Source organism: Canis aureus, chromosome 6 (genome assembly GCF_053574225.1).
Source record: "Canis aureus isolate CA01 chromosome 6, VMU_Caureus_v.1.0, whole genome shotgun sequence".
NCBI lineage: Eukaryota > Metazoa > Chordata > Mammalia > Carnivora > Canidae > Canis > Canis aureus.
The window spans coordinates 12149045-12161958 of record NC_135616.1 but is presented as its reverse complement, the minus strand read 5'-3'; the positions used below and the strand labels follow the sequence as shown (position 1 = coordinate 12161958).

Genomic DNA, 12914 nt, shown 5'->3' with positions numbered 1-12914 from the left:
TCATCTGGAGAATATAATGAAAGTACTAGAGGATTTTTGTGAAAATAGAAGTAGAAGAAGTACAGGTACATCCCATATAAAAGCAGCATGTCTGGCATAACCAGAACCCAACAAATGAAAACTATTATTTATTAATAGTGCAGTGAAATCACATGGCAACAATAAGGTGTCTAAAATTTGAATGAAGCTTGGGTGTCATAAGAAATGGAGCTACTTAAAGAGAAGTAAATAATGTTTATGTGGCTCACAGGACTGTTTGTTCTCACTTAATTCTTGGTTTATCTTTGTGACAGCTGGAGAGCAGGAGACGAGGGACCTTATTTGAAATACCTTCTTAAATGATCAAGAACAAAAATAAATAAAACACACAGGGTCTTCAATTACAAATGCTTTACAAACATTAGCTGCATCACAAACCACTTACCAGGATCTCTTGATCTTTCAACAATCACCTCCTGATTCAACCATGTGTTCCAAGCTCAGTTCTACCCAATTCTCACTGCCAAACTGAAAGAACAGTCATCTTTCTCATAATACCAATAATCATAACCATCAATATTGAGCACCCACTCTATACCACACTACCTACATCACATATTTTTAGATCTCTGGACCATGCTGAAGGGATGCTGGAATTCCAATTTTAAAGTGAAGAAATGGACCATCAGAAGGGTAACGTTTTCCCAGTTTCACACAGCAAATAAGAAATAGAGAGGGATTTAAAAACCCAAGTTTGTCTGATTCCCATGTTCATGCTTGTTCCATGAGCCTTTGACTTTAATGATAAAGTCACAACATGCTAGAGTTTGGGGCTGGAAGGAAGCTGAGACCTTGTCTAATCCAAGCCCGCTTTTTTTTTTTTTTAAAGGTGAGGAAATTGAATTCCAGATCAGAAGAACCAAGTGACTTACTCAAGTTCACAAAACAGAAAGAGGTAAAAGCCAGGTTAGAACTTTTTTCCCACATTACCCTTCAGTAAAGTTCTACTATAAAGAAACACATTAGCAAGCCAAATCACACTATTTCCATGTTTCCCAGATATCAAGACTCCCTAGCCCCCTCACCCCCTCACCTCTCTTTCTCTCTCTCTCACACACACACACACACACAGAATGTGGGAATAATTGAACTCTGCTACTTCCAGGTTATGCCCCTTGTGAAGAAACCTAAAACTTGGCTATAAAATTTTTCATACAGTACTGCTATGAATATTTTTTGAAAAACTGAAATTACCTATTCATTGGACTGTGACAAAATTTCAGGCAGTTACCAGTTTTTATAAACTCCTGCGTGGAAGACAGAAGGATGGGGTTAATGAGGTGCAAAGAATCAATCTATACTTTTCATCTCAAATACATGTTATTGTAAGGAAGCAGAGAGCCAAGTGGGTGGCAGGCATGTTATTGAAGGGAAAAGATACAACTTCCACCAGTTTTTCTTTATCACACAGGAAGTCAGATTGCATGGGATTTCATCTAGTGTAATGATCCTGGTGACTGTTCCCATTCACAATCACCTCTTGCAGACTGAAGCATGATTTCTGACGTCATGCTGACTGCTTTGATTTGCCAACATAATTCTAAGGTAGCGTTCTCAGGCAAGGGGCCAATATGGAGAGTTTTTTTTCTTGGTTATCATACAGCTCTGGATACATCATTTTGCAAAGTAACAACCAAGGTCAAAAGTATTGCCTCCATACTGGGCCATAACAAAACACATTTTGAAGGCTGCTTGAGTTTGTCTTCATAACACTTCAAGGCTGATATCCATTAGGCATATTCATTCTTCTGCTACATCCAATTCAACTTTTTCAGAAACTTTTGCACATGATGACTCCATTTCTTTTTTGTTTATTTGTTTTATTTTAGTTGCTAGTTGCCATGGACTGAAGGTTTGTGTATTTCCCCATATCCTGACAAATTCATATGTTGAAGCCCTAATCCTCAATGTGATGGTATCTGGAGGTGGCGCCTTTGAGAGGTGATTACGGTTACATTTGGTCAGAAAGGTGGGACCCTCAAGATGAGATTAATACCCTTATAAAAGGAGAAAGAGACCTCACTCTGCCTCCCCATGAACACACACTGAGAAAGGGCCATGTGAGGACAAAGCAAGAAAGCAGCAATCTGTACCAGGAAGAGAGCTCTCAGCAGACTGAATCAGACAGCGCCTTGATCTTGCACTTCCAGTTTCCAGAACAGTGAGATATAAATTTCTGTTGTTTAAGCCACCAGGTCTGTGGTACTTTGTTATAGCAACCTGACCAGACAAAGGCTATTAGTCAAATATGCAAAAGACAGAATTAAAAAGCTTTCCAAATTCTAGATTGTTATTGAGTAGAATTTTTAAAGATTAGGAAATAATTTCTAAGCATAAAGAGTCCTATGAAATATTTTAACCCTTCTGGGGATACGAGTGCCATTATTCCATGAATAAAAATGTGGGATCATCAGGCTTCCTGCCGGAAGCCTGCTTCTCCCTCTGCCTGTGTCTCTGCATCTCTGTCTGTGTCTCTCATGAATAAATAAATAAATATTTTTTTTAAAATGTGGGATCCTGAGAGTCCATTTGCCCTGGCTCATGGCAATGGTTAAATGATGCAGAGTGTATAGGGAGTTCTGACCAGCCTCAGACACGATTTTCAGGTCACATGACAGTTCCAAGAAGGCTCAATTAACTAGGTTCTTTAAAAGAAGGCTACAAAGAAAAGAGAGCAAGCTTTCTGGTTTTTTGAATGATATTTCAAAAAGCATTTTTCCCCCAACAGGATAAGCATATCACCATGAATTCTAGACTCTAAGACCCAAACACTGAGTGAATTAAAACAAAGGAAACATGAAAAAGCAGCTCCGATGGTAAGGTCTTGATGTACCTTCAAACAAATTTGTTCTGAATAATACATCAAGTATCTAAGAACTCACATCTTAGCCTATTTTTTTAAAGATACATTGTAAAGTGCAAAGCATCAAGAAAAGCAGTGATGTTCCCCAATATTTCAAGAAGCTGGTTATTTAAAAAAAGTTTCAAGATTTTTTGGACAAGTGCAGAAGAGAATTCCTGAACTCTTGGTTGAGCATCAGACAAACTTTCTTGCTTTCAGATCTCTGAAGTTCAAAGACATAAGCCCGTGCCAGGAGTGCCATGGCTGAGATAGCTGCACAGAGTGCCTCTGAGAGAATTATACTGAGAAGTACATAAAGGAAGGAACAAAGTCACAGTCAATTGACAGACTATAAGCCCTGAAATACACACAAATGGCCCCAACAATCCCTTCTAAGCAATGTTAAAGATATGTCCTGTATTGTAACTGTGGATATTTGGAAAGAGCTCTTTGTTGCTTAGAGGAAGATAGTTGCTGGTCTTAAAAGAATCAAAATCTTTTGTGGATTCTAAGTAGTTCAGAATACAAAAAGCTGAAGGGACTTTAGTCCACGATTTGACAGAGATTTATATAGCTCCATAAAATGGTCTGCATATACAGAATTTATAAGGAAATAAGCAATAGCAAATGAAATTATTTTTAACATTATAAGAAGACTTATATCCAATAAAAATGTAGTCATAAGCAAGAGTCCCTTTAATAGATGTGCATCTTGAAAAAAGGTTTTTTAAAGAAGTCCTTTGCCTGTCAGTGTACCCTCACTTCACAAAATGCTCCTTATGTGTTCCTGGTTTCCTATTTTTTATTATAGTTGTCCAAAGGTAAAATTAGACTGTGAACTCCTTAAATGAACAGAATGGTTCTTAGACATCTCTCTCTCCCTGGTGCTAAGTAATGCCCTAGCACATAATATATGGTTAACTAGTATTTGCTAAACTTTAAAAACTACTTCCCCACATGGCAAACTCTGTGGAAAATATCAATATAGCCTTTAATTTTATTCTCACACTATTAAAAATAATCACAAGTTGAGTCTACAGAGCTCATGAAATGGGTAATACCAAGAAAGGGACCAAGATTCCTTTTAATGAACCTATAATTTCTTTCCAAGTATGGTTGAATGCTCCAAAATATCTCTGTGTTATTGACTTCAAGTGACTAATTAGGGACAATTGTACATGAGGACATCTGTGTTCAGTAATTCCTAGAAACACAACTTTTATCACACTCTGTCCACATGTACTAAGTGCCTAGAGAGAGCTAGCACAGATGACAATGATTCAGAGGTACCATGAAAACACATTCCTGTGATAAGGTAATTTCCTGGGGCCTCTATCAAATCATAACTCATAGATAGATGCCAAGCTGGCTTCCTACCTCCTGAAGAGACAGTCCATTCAATTGCTGATATTTGAAATACAATAGAAAAGGAAACAGGGCCAAATCAATACAGATGCAAAGATTATATTTCTAACCTGTAAATTGTCAAAACTTTCCCTTATTTCTCCTTATCCTCATGGTTAGATAAAATAATAATTTCTAACATTCCTTTAGGACTGAAAATTTATCAAGTATTCTAACATACCATTTCATATGACCTTCACAACAACGTTGGGGGGTAAGTAGGGCAGCATTATTTCCATTTCAAATAAAAAATGGATTATCAGGGAAAGAAGAATTAAACAAATGGCAAATTCTGATTCCAGAGCCAGTGTCCCTGTCACTATATCATTTCTGTCACTAACAGTTGGTCTTTGGGGACCTCACTTGCTTCAGGCCAGCTACCTAGCTAAGCCATTTGTTATTCAAAGGATGAACATAACACCCATATATGGTCCCGGGAATGGGAAAATACAGTTATTGGGAGATGTATTAAAGAGTTAAAAATAATAGTTGACACAGAAATTTAAAAAATATATAAGAAAGCTTAGCAAATTCTCCAATAATAGTCACCAAATCAGTGTCAACAAAAGAGATCCACGTAATTCAATTCTTCAACCACCACCAGGACCAGACCAGAGAGAAACAGGGATATCTTTCAATGTCATCTTTCTTCCTCCCTGAAAGCTATTCTGAGCACGCTTTAAACTAAATCAAGATCCCAGTTCCTCCTAGACATGCTCCATCTTCCTTTCCCATACCACTCATCCCTCAGACTGATAGTCAAATTTACAGTATTTTCCAGCTCCACACCCCCAGTAGAAGAAGCCTATCCCTGAGATAGACTTGAGACTTTGTCTAAGAGGATGGAGCCCAAAGTGAAACATGGCAACCAACCATTCACCCTAATGACTGAATGAATGTCATTTCAACTATCAGAAGGGCTTTCAATACAGGTTACTTGATTCACAATCAGAGGGTTGCAATTTGTTACTATTATGCTGCTCATCACTATATTTAGCAAACAAAATCTTAAGAACTAAGGTTATTTTATTTCTTTGAATAACTTAAAGACATAGGAGTGAGTGAACCTCCTGAATCTGTCTCAGAGGTTCACAGGTATAATTGCTAATAATATAGATTTCATATCTCTGGTTTAACTGGATTCAAACTTAGGGTAGCATTAAATAAAGGTATGACTTTTCTCTTGAATAATATGTGCACAATATTTTAAAAATCAAGTAATAAAAATGAAGTGTAGTAAAGTTAGTCTTTTGTACCACCTGTATCCCCCTTCCCAGTTTCTCTCCTTAAACACAATTGCTTTTAACTATTCCTAAACATAAAGGGAATACTGTGTAAGACATGCCCACTGTCTTTCTTCCAAGTTACTTTTTTTTTTCTTTAAAATCTTTTGATGTTGATTACTTTTCCCACACTGGGGTCAGAACTCCTCTTCAGAGTAAGTTGTTGTTTACCTTTGGTTCTATCCTAAATGTGGACAAAAGCCTCTCCTTTTCTTTCTTTTTACTTCAGTTATGACAGGTAGATATTATCTAATGGCTCTTTGCTAAAAATGAAGAGAAACCAAGGGAGAAACAAGCAAGAAAAACAAAACAACACAAAAGAGACAAGTTCACTGTGTATAGACAGTAACAACAGCAGACGTACTTGGCTCTAAAGTTCTCCTTGCCTGTTACACAACCCTTTTCAGAATAGTGTTATAAATCCTCATAAATAAAATTAGATGATCAAATCATGTATGGATTAAAGTTACTAGCTTTTCCACTCCTCAAAATTCTCAGTCACAAAATTCTCAAGAGGCAACCTACCACAATAACCAGTATCATGTTCCAAGGTCAGCATATAAGTATAAATTGACAACAGAACACAAAATTTTCTCACATCTCCACAAAAGACTGCAATAGTGATGGTAGTGGGGTAATGACGCTGATGGTGATGATGGCCAAAATGGGCTGAGTGTTACTTCTATAATCCCAAGGAATAAAAAACACTGAAGCCAATAAGACACACCAGAGGACTTCACCATGGTGCTAGTTACCACACTTGTTTTCATAACTTCTCCTTAATAAGTAGCTGTATGACATCATAGAAGAGAGTAGCATAGATGGACTCACCACACATGCTAGAAGGAGGGAAACACAGCTACTCCAAATGTGGTAAGAAACCCTGCTGGTTTCCAGCTCTGCCATCTCTTTTGATAGTAAACTAATGCACTACACTGTTATTCAGAGTCTTTTGAGAGATACTACATTAGAACTGATTTTTATGAAAGCACAATTGCTTCTTAAACAGCCCCTTGATCAGGAAAGTTCTCCACTAGAGGGATATAGTTTGCAGAAACCAAAAAGAGGGATCCTTGGGTGGCACAGCGGTTTAGCGCCTGCCTTTGGCCCAGGGCGTGATCCTGGAGACCCGGGATCGAATCCCACGTCGGGCTCCTGGTGCATGGAGCCTGCTTCTCCCTCTGCCTATGTCTCTGCCTCTCTCTCTCTCTCTCTCTCTGTGTGACTATCATAAATTTAAAAAAAAAAATTAAAAAGCAACCAAAAAGAAAGAAAACAACGCCAAGATTTGCTTGAGAAAACAATTCAAACAAACTGGTATTTCCACTTCTCAACTGCTGTATACTTTTTTTTTCTAGTTCTGTAGCTCTATTTTATCTCTTCCTATGATGTTTCTGTATTAACTTATAATGAATATTCAAATCTTTCTTGTCAAAAAATTAAATAAATCTTTCTTGTAGTTATATTTCACACATGAAGCAGCCTGGATCACTAGACAAGTCATATAATCTTAGAAGCTTACTGTTAGTAAAACGTTAGTAATTCAGACTAAAAGAGAACTTAGCTCATTCATTTTACAACAAAATATTTCTGTGTAACCATTATAAGATAGTTATTTTGCCAGATATTATTTATCTAAAGACATAGTTATTGAATGTTGCAAGAGCTCAAATAATATCATATATACGGTGTGTAAATCACATATCCTGGAATTAATTTTCACAAAGCAGTGTTAAAAAAAGACAAAATTATCATCCTGAAAATTTTCATTTAATGCAGTATAATTTGTAAAACTGAAATATAGAAAATACCTAAATATTCAACATTAGAGAAATGATTAAATAAAAACTGGTATATCTACAGAATGTGACATAAAATGTTTAGGTTATAATGACCAGTAAAACAGTAGAACATATGATTGTGTCTTTGCCATGATAGTAACTTTATACTTATAAATACAGATTTGAATGGACTATGGAAAAATAAAGTCATTAATTTGTAAGCATAGTAGAATTGCAAAGAGAATGCTATTTCCATTATCATCTTATTTTTGTATTTATGCAACTGAAAAGTAGTTCAAAGGAAAGAAAAAATGTATTTATTGAATATCTACCTATGCAAAGAAAGGTGAGACATTAGACCTGCCCTCAGGAAACTTATAGATACAAGTAGGACTTACAAATAGAATGTAAAAAAATATAATACATAAGACAATGTGTCATAAAAGATATTAAAATGAAATGCTATGTATTTGTATTATTAACCAGGAAGAAAGTATAACTTTTCGTTATACTATTAGAAGATACAAATATTCTAGGAGATTTATCATTTGCTTCTGTAGCAATCAGAGAAGAAATATTGCCTCACTTTATGATTTCAAGACAAAAGGGAAAAAAAACATCTTTTGGAAGCTGCTTCTAACAGCTACATTCTTACCAAGTCATCTTTGACGGACCTCTTCACCCTTATCAACTGCACATGGCACACCTATCTGTATGCACTTGGGCACTGGAAGGCAGAGATTTGTTCCCAGAAGGAGGAAGCTCTAGAAATAAATACTCCAACCTGCAATTGGCTAAACCCAGTGGTATTGCAGAGGGCAAAGGAAGTTGGTTGACATTGTCCACACAAATCAAGCATAGAGGAAGGAAGGTAGAGATGGTGGAGAAAAAATATAGACAGGCAAACAAAAAATAACCAACACATATATCTATGAAAATAAACTTTCTGAAGACATTATATTTCCTATGAAGACCTGAAAGCGTTCTTTACAAAATTAAGGATGACTGCCAACATGACTTCTATTAACTTCTATAAACAGAACAAGGAAAGATAATGATTAGAAAATTAAAAAAAAAAAAGAAATTTACATTATTAACAGTGAAATGATTGTGTATATTTAAAAATCTGCAAATAGGGGCACCTGGGTGGCCCAGTAGTTGAGCATCTGCCTCTGGCTCAGGTCATGATCTTGGGGTCCTGGGATAGAGTTCCACACTGGGATCCCCACAGGGAGCCTGCTTTTCCCTCTGCCTATGCCTCTGCCTCTCTCTCTGTGTCTCTCACGAATAAATAAATAAAAGCTTTAAAAAAATCTACAAATAAATTACTAAAGTCAGAAAGTGAGGAGCATAGATATTAATGTCAGATCAACACACAGAAAATCAATCATATTTCTGCATACTAGCAACAAATGAAAAATACATTTTATTTTTAAATATATAACATCTGCAATAGCATAAAATACAAAATAAGAATAAAGCTACTGAAAGATGTTTAAGAACTATGCAGATAATTATAAAACTTTGCTGACAGAAATTAAAGAACAAAATAAATGAAGGGTATACAATGTACATAGATCAAAGACAAATATGTCCTTTCTCTTAAATTGTAATATATAGATTTAATCCAACCCAAATAAAATCACAATTTATTTTTTTTGAAATCTGATCAGATTATTCTAAAACTTGTGTAATAATTAAAGAAGCTAAGATTTTTATTTTTTTATTTTTTTTATTTTTTTTAAGCTAAGATTTTTAAAGGACAAGTTTTCTTGGATAGAAAAAGTCTATCAGAATATCAAACATAACAATTTTAGAGCAAAATTTTAGATATATCAATGGAACAGAATTTAGAGCTAAGATACCAACTGAGACAAATATGGCCACTATACTTATGATTTTTTGCAGGGTAAAGAGAAAATAACTACTTTTCAATAAGTGGCACTAGGTCAAGTGGGCATCCATAGGGAAAACTAAACTTTACTTGATACCTTTTATAAACATCAGTTCAAGTTGCTAGATTCTTAGGCTAGATTCCACAGGATATGATTTGTGTGCAGTAGGTTTATCAGGATATGTCCTTAAGATCAGCACTTATGTGGGAGTAAAGAAGGAGATTTGTCCAAGTGAAGACTGAAATGCAATACAGCTATAGCGAAGGCCTCTACCAAATGCACGAGTTGCTCAGAGCTGACTCAACCTTTTAAAATTACCCACAATATAGGCAAAGGGGCCAAACCACTGACCTTTATACCATCCAATTAGCAGCACTGAATACAGGCTGCCCCTAGGGAAGAGGACTTTGGGTAAGGTTGCTTTCTTGGGAGGAGTTTCAGGGTAAAACCCAAAAAGACTCAGCATCCTCCTAGAAGGTCTTAAAGGGATAGTGGATGGGAGAAAGGGAAAATCTAGGTGAATAGGTCAGAATCCATAGCAAGGTGCAATGTAGATAGAAATATAAACTGTAAAATTATAAAGCTTCTAGAACATAATGTCAGAGAATACTTTCATGATTCCAATATAAGAAAAGTCTTCTTAAGCAGAAGCCCAAAAGCAATAAATAGAAAGAGGGAAACTAACAAATTGGGTTACATCAAAAGGCACCAGTAAGAGAGTAAAAAGACCAGTCATAACATGAGAGAAAATATTTGCAACATATAAAACAAAAAAAAATTTCTATAGTTTCTTTAAGTCAATAAAAAAAACAAGCAACTAAGTAGAAAAATAAAAAAATAAAAAATGTGCAAAAGACATGAATGGGAGATTCCATTCAAATGACCATATAAACAGGTACATTAGTTAACAATCAAATGCAAATTAAAACCACAATGAGATACTACTACAACCCACAAGAATAGCAAAAATGAAAAAGACTGGCAATTCCAAAGACTGAGAAGATATGGAACAAGTGAATTTCTCATATACTGCTGGTAATACCAGGGTGGAAAACAATTTGGCAATATCTACTAAAGTGGAATGTATGCAAACCCCATAATACAGTAATTTCTATGTGTATGTGTGTGTATATATATACATATATATGTATTCATTACATATATACACACATATATATGTATGTATTCTCTACATTCTATTTTAAACTATACCAAAATTCCTGGTTGCTTGAAAAGTCATAAAAGAGTTCTTCCAACATAAACATTTCCAGTGTTGGGACACAGAGATTGATGATTTTAAAAAGCAACAACTTGGTTCACCAATAGTCAACCTCATTCTTTAAGATGTACAGACAAGCAAAAGTTTCTACTGTTTCAGATGTGGTGAGAGCATCTCAGGTATAGGCTTAACGTGAGATAAGCTCTCTTCAAAAGTCTGGTAATAAGGACATATTATAAGTCTGTGACCAAAGAAGCGGGGGTGGAACATTTGGTTCTGATAAGTGCAAAGATTTGTTAGTTACAGCATTGTTCATTCTTCAGGTGGCTTTGTTGTTAATTAAGATGGGTCTTGCACCTTCAAGCCAAATACAGTTCTGTTCCTAAAAAATTTAGCATTAATGATCAGAAACAGTGGTGGACATAAGGCACTCTCATGTACTAGCACATATCAATAGGTGATGCTATCAAAGCTAACTGCGAAGAGCACAACAATCACAAGTTCTGCTAAACCTATTCAAATAAAGTTTAGGTGAATGATACAGTCTGATGTGTGCCCACCCCAGTTAAAGGCTACAAAGTAAATTAAGTTCTATTAATGAAATTTTTGGCATCAGCAACCTAAGAAGTTACAATTCTCAAAGATTTTGGACAGAGACTAGAATGTGTTTAGGTATCACTGAAATTACCACTACATCTGTACTTCCCTAAGCCTTAGTAACCATTGTTTTGTAAATTACAGCATTATTTTATGTACCACTAGGAAAGGGAGTGGGAGATAGATGCTACCAGCTAAACAATAGCAGACCATCCATTGTCAGAGCTATCCCAGTTTAGAGAGAATAAAATGTCGGGGGGGGGGGGGGTGTATATTTTAAAATCAGTGAAACTTTGTAAGTTTCCCAGTATGCCAGATTTGAGTCTGTGCCCTACCACTCTTCCCAAGAGCTAGGAATTCTATTTGCCATTCCAGTGGCTGTATAAAACAAGAATTTAGCTTCATCTGTTTCTATGAAACCACTACTCTTAATTGTTATATTGCTTTTTCCCTGAGAAACTTTTCTTCTCTTTCTTTCTTTCTTTTTTCTTCTTTTTTTTTTTTTTTGTTCCTCCATGTTCTCAATTATTCTAAACTCCCTTATGGATATCACATTGTATCTTTAAAAGAAAAGGATGTTCTCTAAGAATAATAAGTAATACACATATCATTATAAGCTAAATGTTTTAACCTCGTTGAATACTTCAGAGAAAAGTTTTTTAATGGCTGCAAGAATAGTATGAGTATAGAGAATATATTAATCTTAAGTGTGACAAACTAGCTGAAATTCAGACATATGGAGTGCTCCTTACAACCTCTGAATCCTCAGAAGTATCATACAGAGCACTTAAAAATGCAACACACAAAACTCACTCTATTGAGAATGTCCACAGGACTGATTTCATCCAATTCAGATTTTATGAGTGCTGAGTGATCAAAGTATCACTATTAAGTATCTAAAAAACAAGATGCAGTATTCATTAGTTGCCTTACATTGCATCTGTACTCTGTCTTCTGTGGCTGTACTTGGTAAGGAAAAGATTGAGTATGATAAAGATAAGAAACAAAAAAAAAAAAAAGAAAAAGAAAAAGAGGCAAATAGAAGAATCAGGAGAAAAAGAAAAAGGGAAAGAAAAAAGGAAAACAGAAGAAAATAAGAGAGATAAAAGAGAAAAATAAGAGAAAAGATTATTTTGGTGGAATAAATGATAAGTTTTTTTAGAACTTTAATTTTCCAGGGTTTACAATTCTCCTTTTATATAATAAAAGAAATTTACAGTTTATATATTTGAAATCTCCACTAGATTGCCAGCAGAGGCTGTCTTCTTGTCTGTGTCTGTCTAGCCTCAGCACTATGCACATAGCAGTGGCTGGGCTCATTAGTGATGACTCATTAATAAGTGCATACATTTTCTGTTAGGCTTATATCTTATTTATGAAAAATCAGTTAAATGTTTGTTTTAGTCATTATTGGGGGTAGTTGGGTGTTTTTTTAAAATATTCATGAACACTTTCGTTTTTGAAAACAAGAATAAAATAGCAAGCCAGGCAGAGAACATTTGAAGAAAGAAGAGAAAAGAAAAAAAGAAATGAGCTCTGAACTATAGGAGGGATGGAGTAAAGGAATTACAAAGGAATTAATTCTCACTCTATGCAAAGAAAGGTATCAAGTCAATTGTTGAAGGCTTTATAAGGAGCTCAGAATAAGCTAACAGGAAACCAGAGAAATGAAAGGAACTTGGGAAAATAAATAAGCTGAAGGAAAAATGAAAGAACTAATATTAGGTGAAACTGATGTCAGAATAATTTTTAAAAACTTAAGAATTCCATAGCTGGATGAGCTCAGGTCATTGATCAAACCTTCCATTTTTAGGAAAGGAAATAAACTGTTCACTGTGTCAGTTGCCACCAGAC

General features: G+C 35.3%; 1 protein-coding gene across 2 annotated transcripts in view; it reads left to right on the top strand.

Annotated features, from left to right (window-relative positions):
• Positions 1-6368: 6368 nt before the first annotated feature.
• LOC144315518 (uncharacterized) overlaps positions 6369-12914 on the top strand; it is a 35288-nt gene continuing 28742 nt past the window's right edge. Inside the window, exon 1 of one of the 2 annotated variants that reach the window (XM_077900192.1) lies at positions 6369-6441. In XM_077900192.1, the coding sequence (XP_077756318.1) occupies positions 6390-6441 (52 nt within the window). In that variant the 5' untranslated portion in view covers positions 6369-6389. The remainder of the gene's footprint in view (positions 6442-12914) is intronic. The other variant, XR_013381234.1, reaches the window with a different exon arrangement.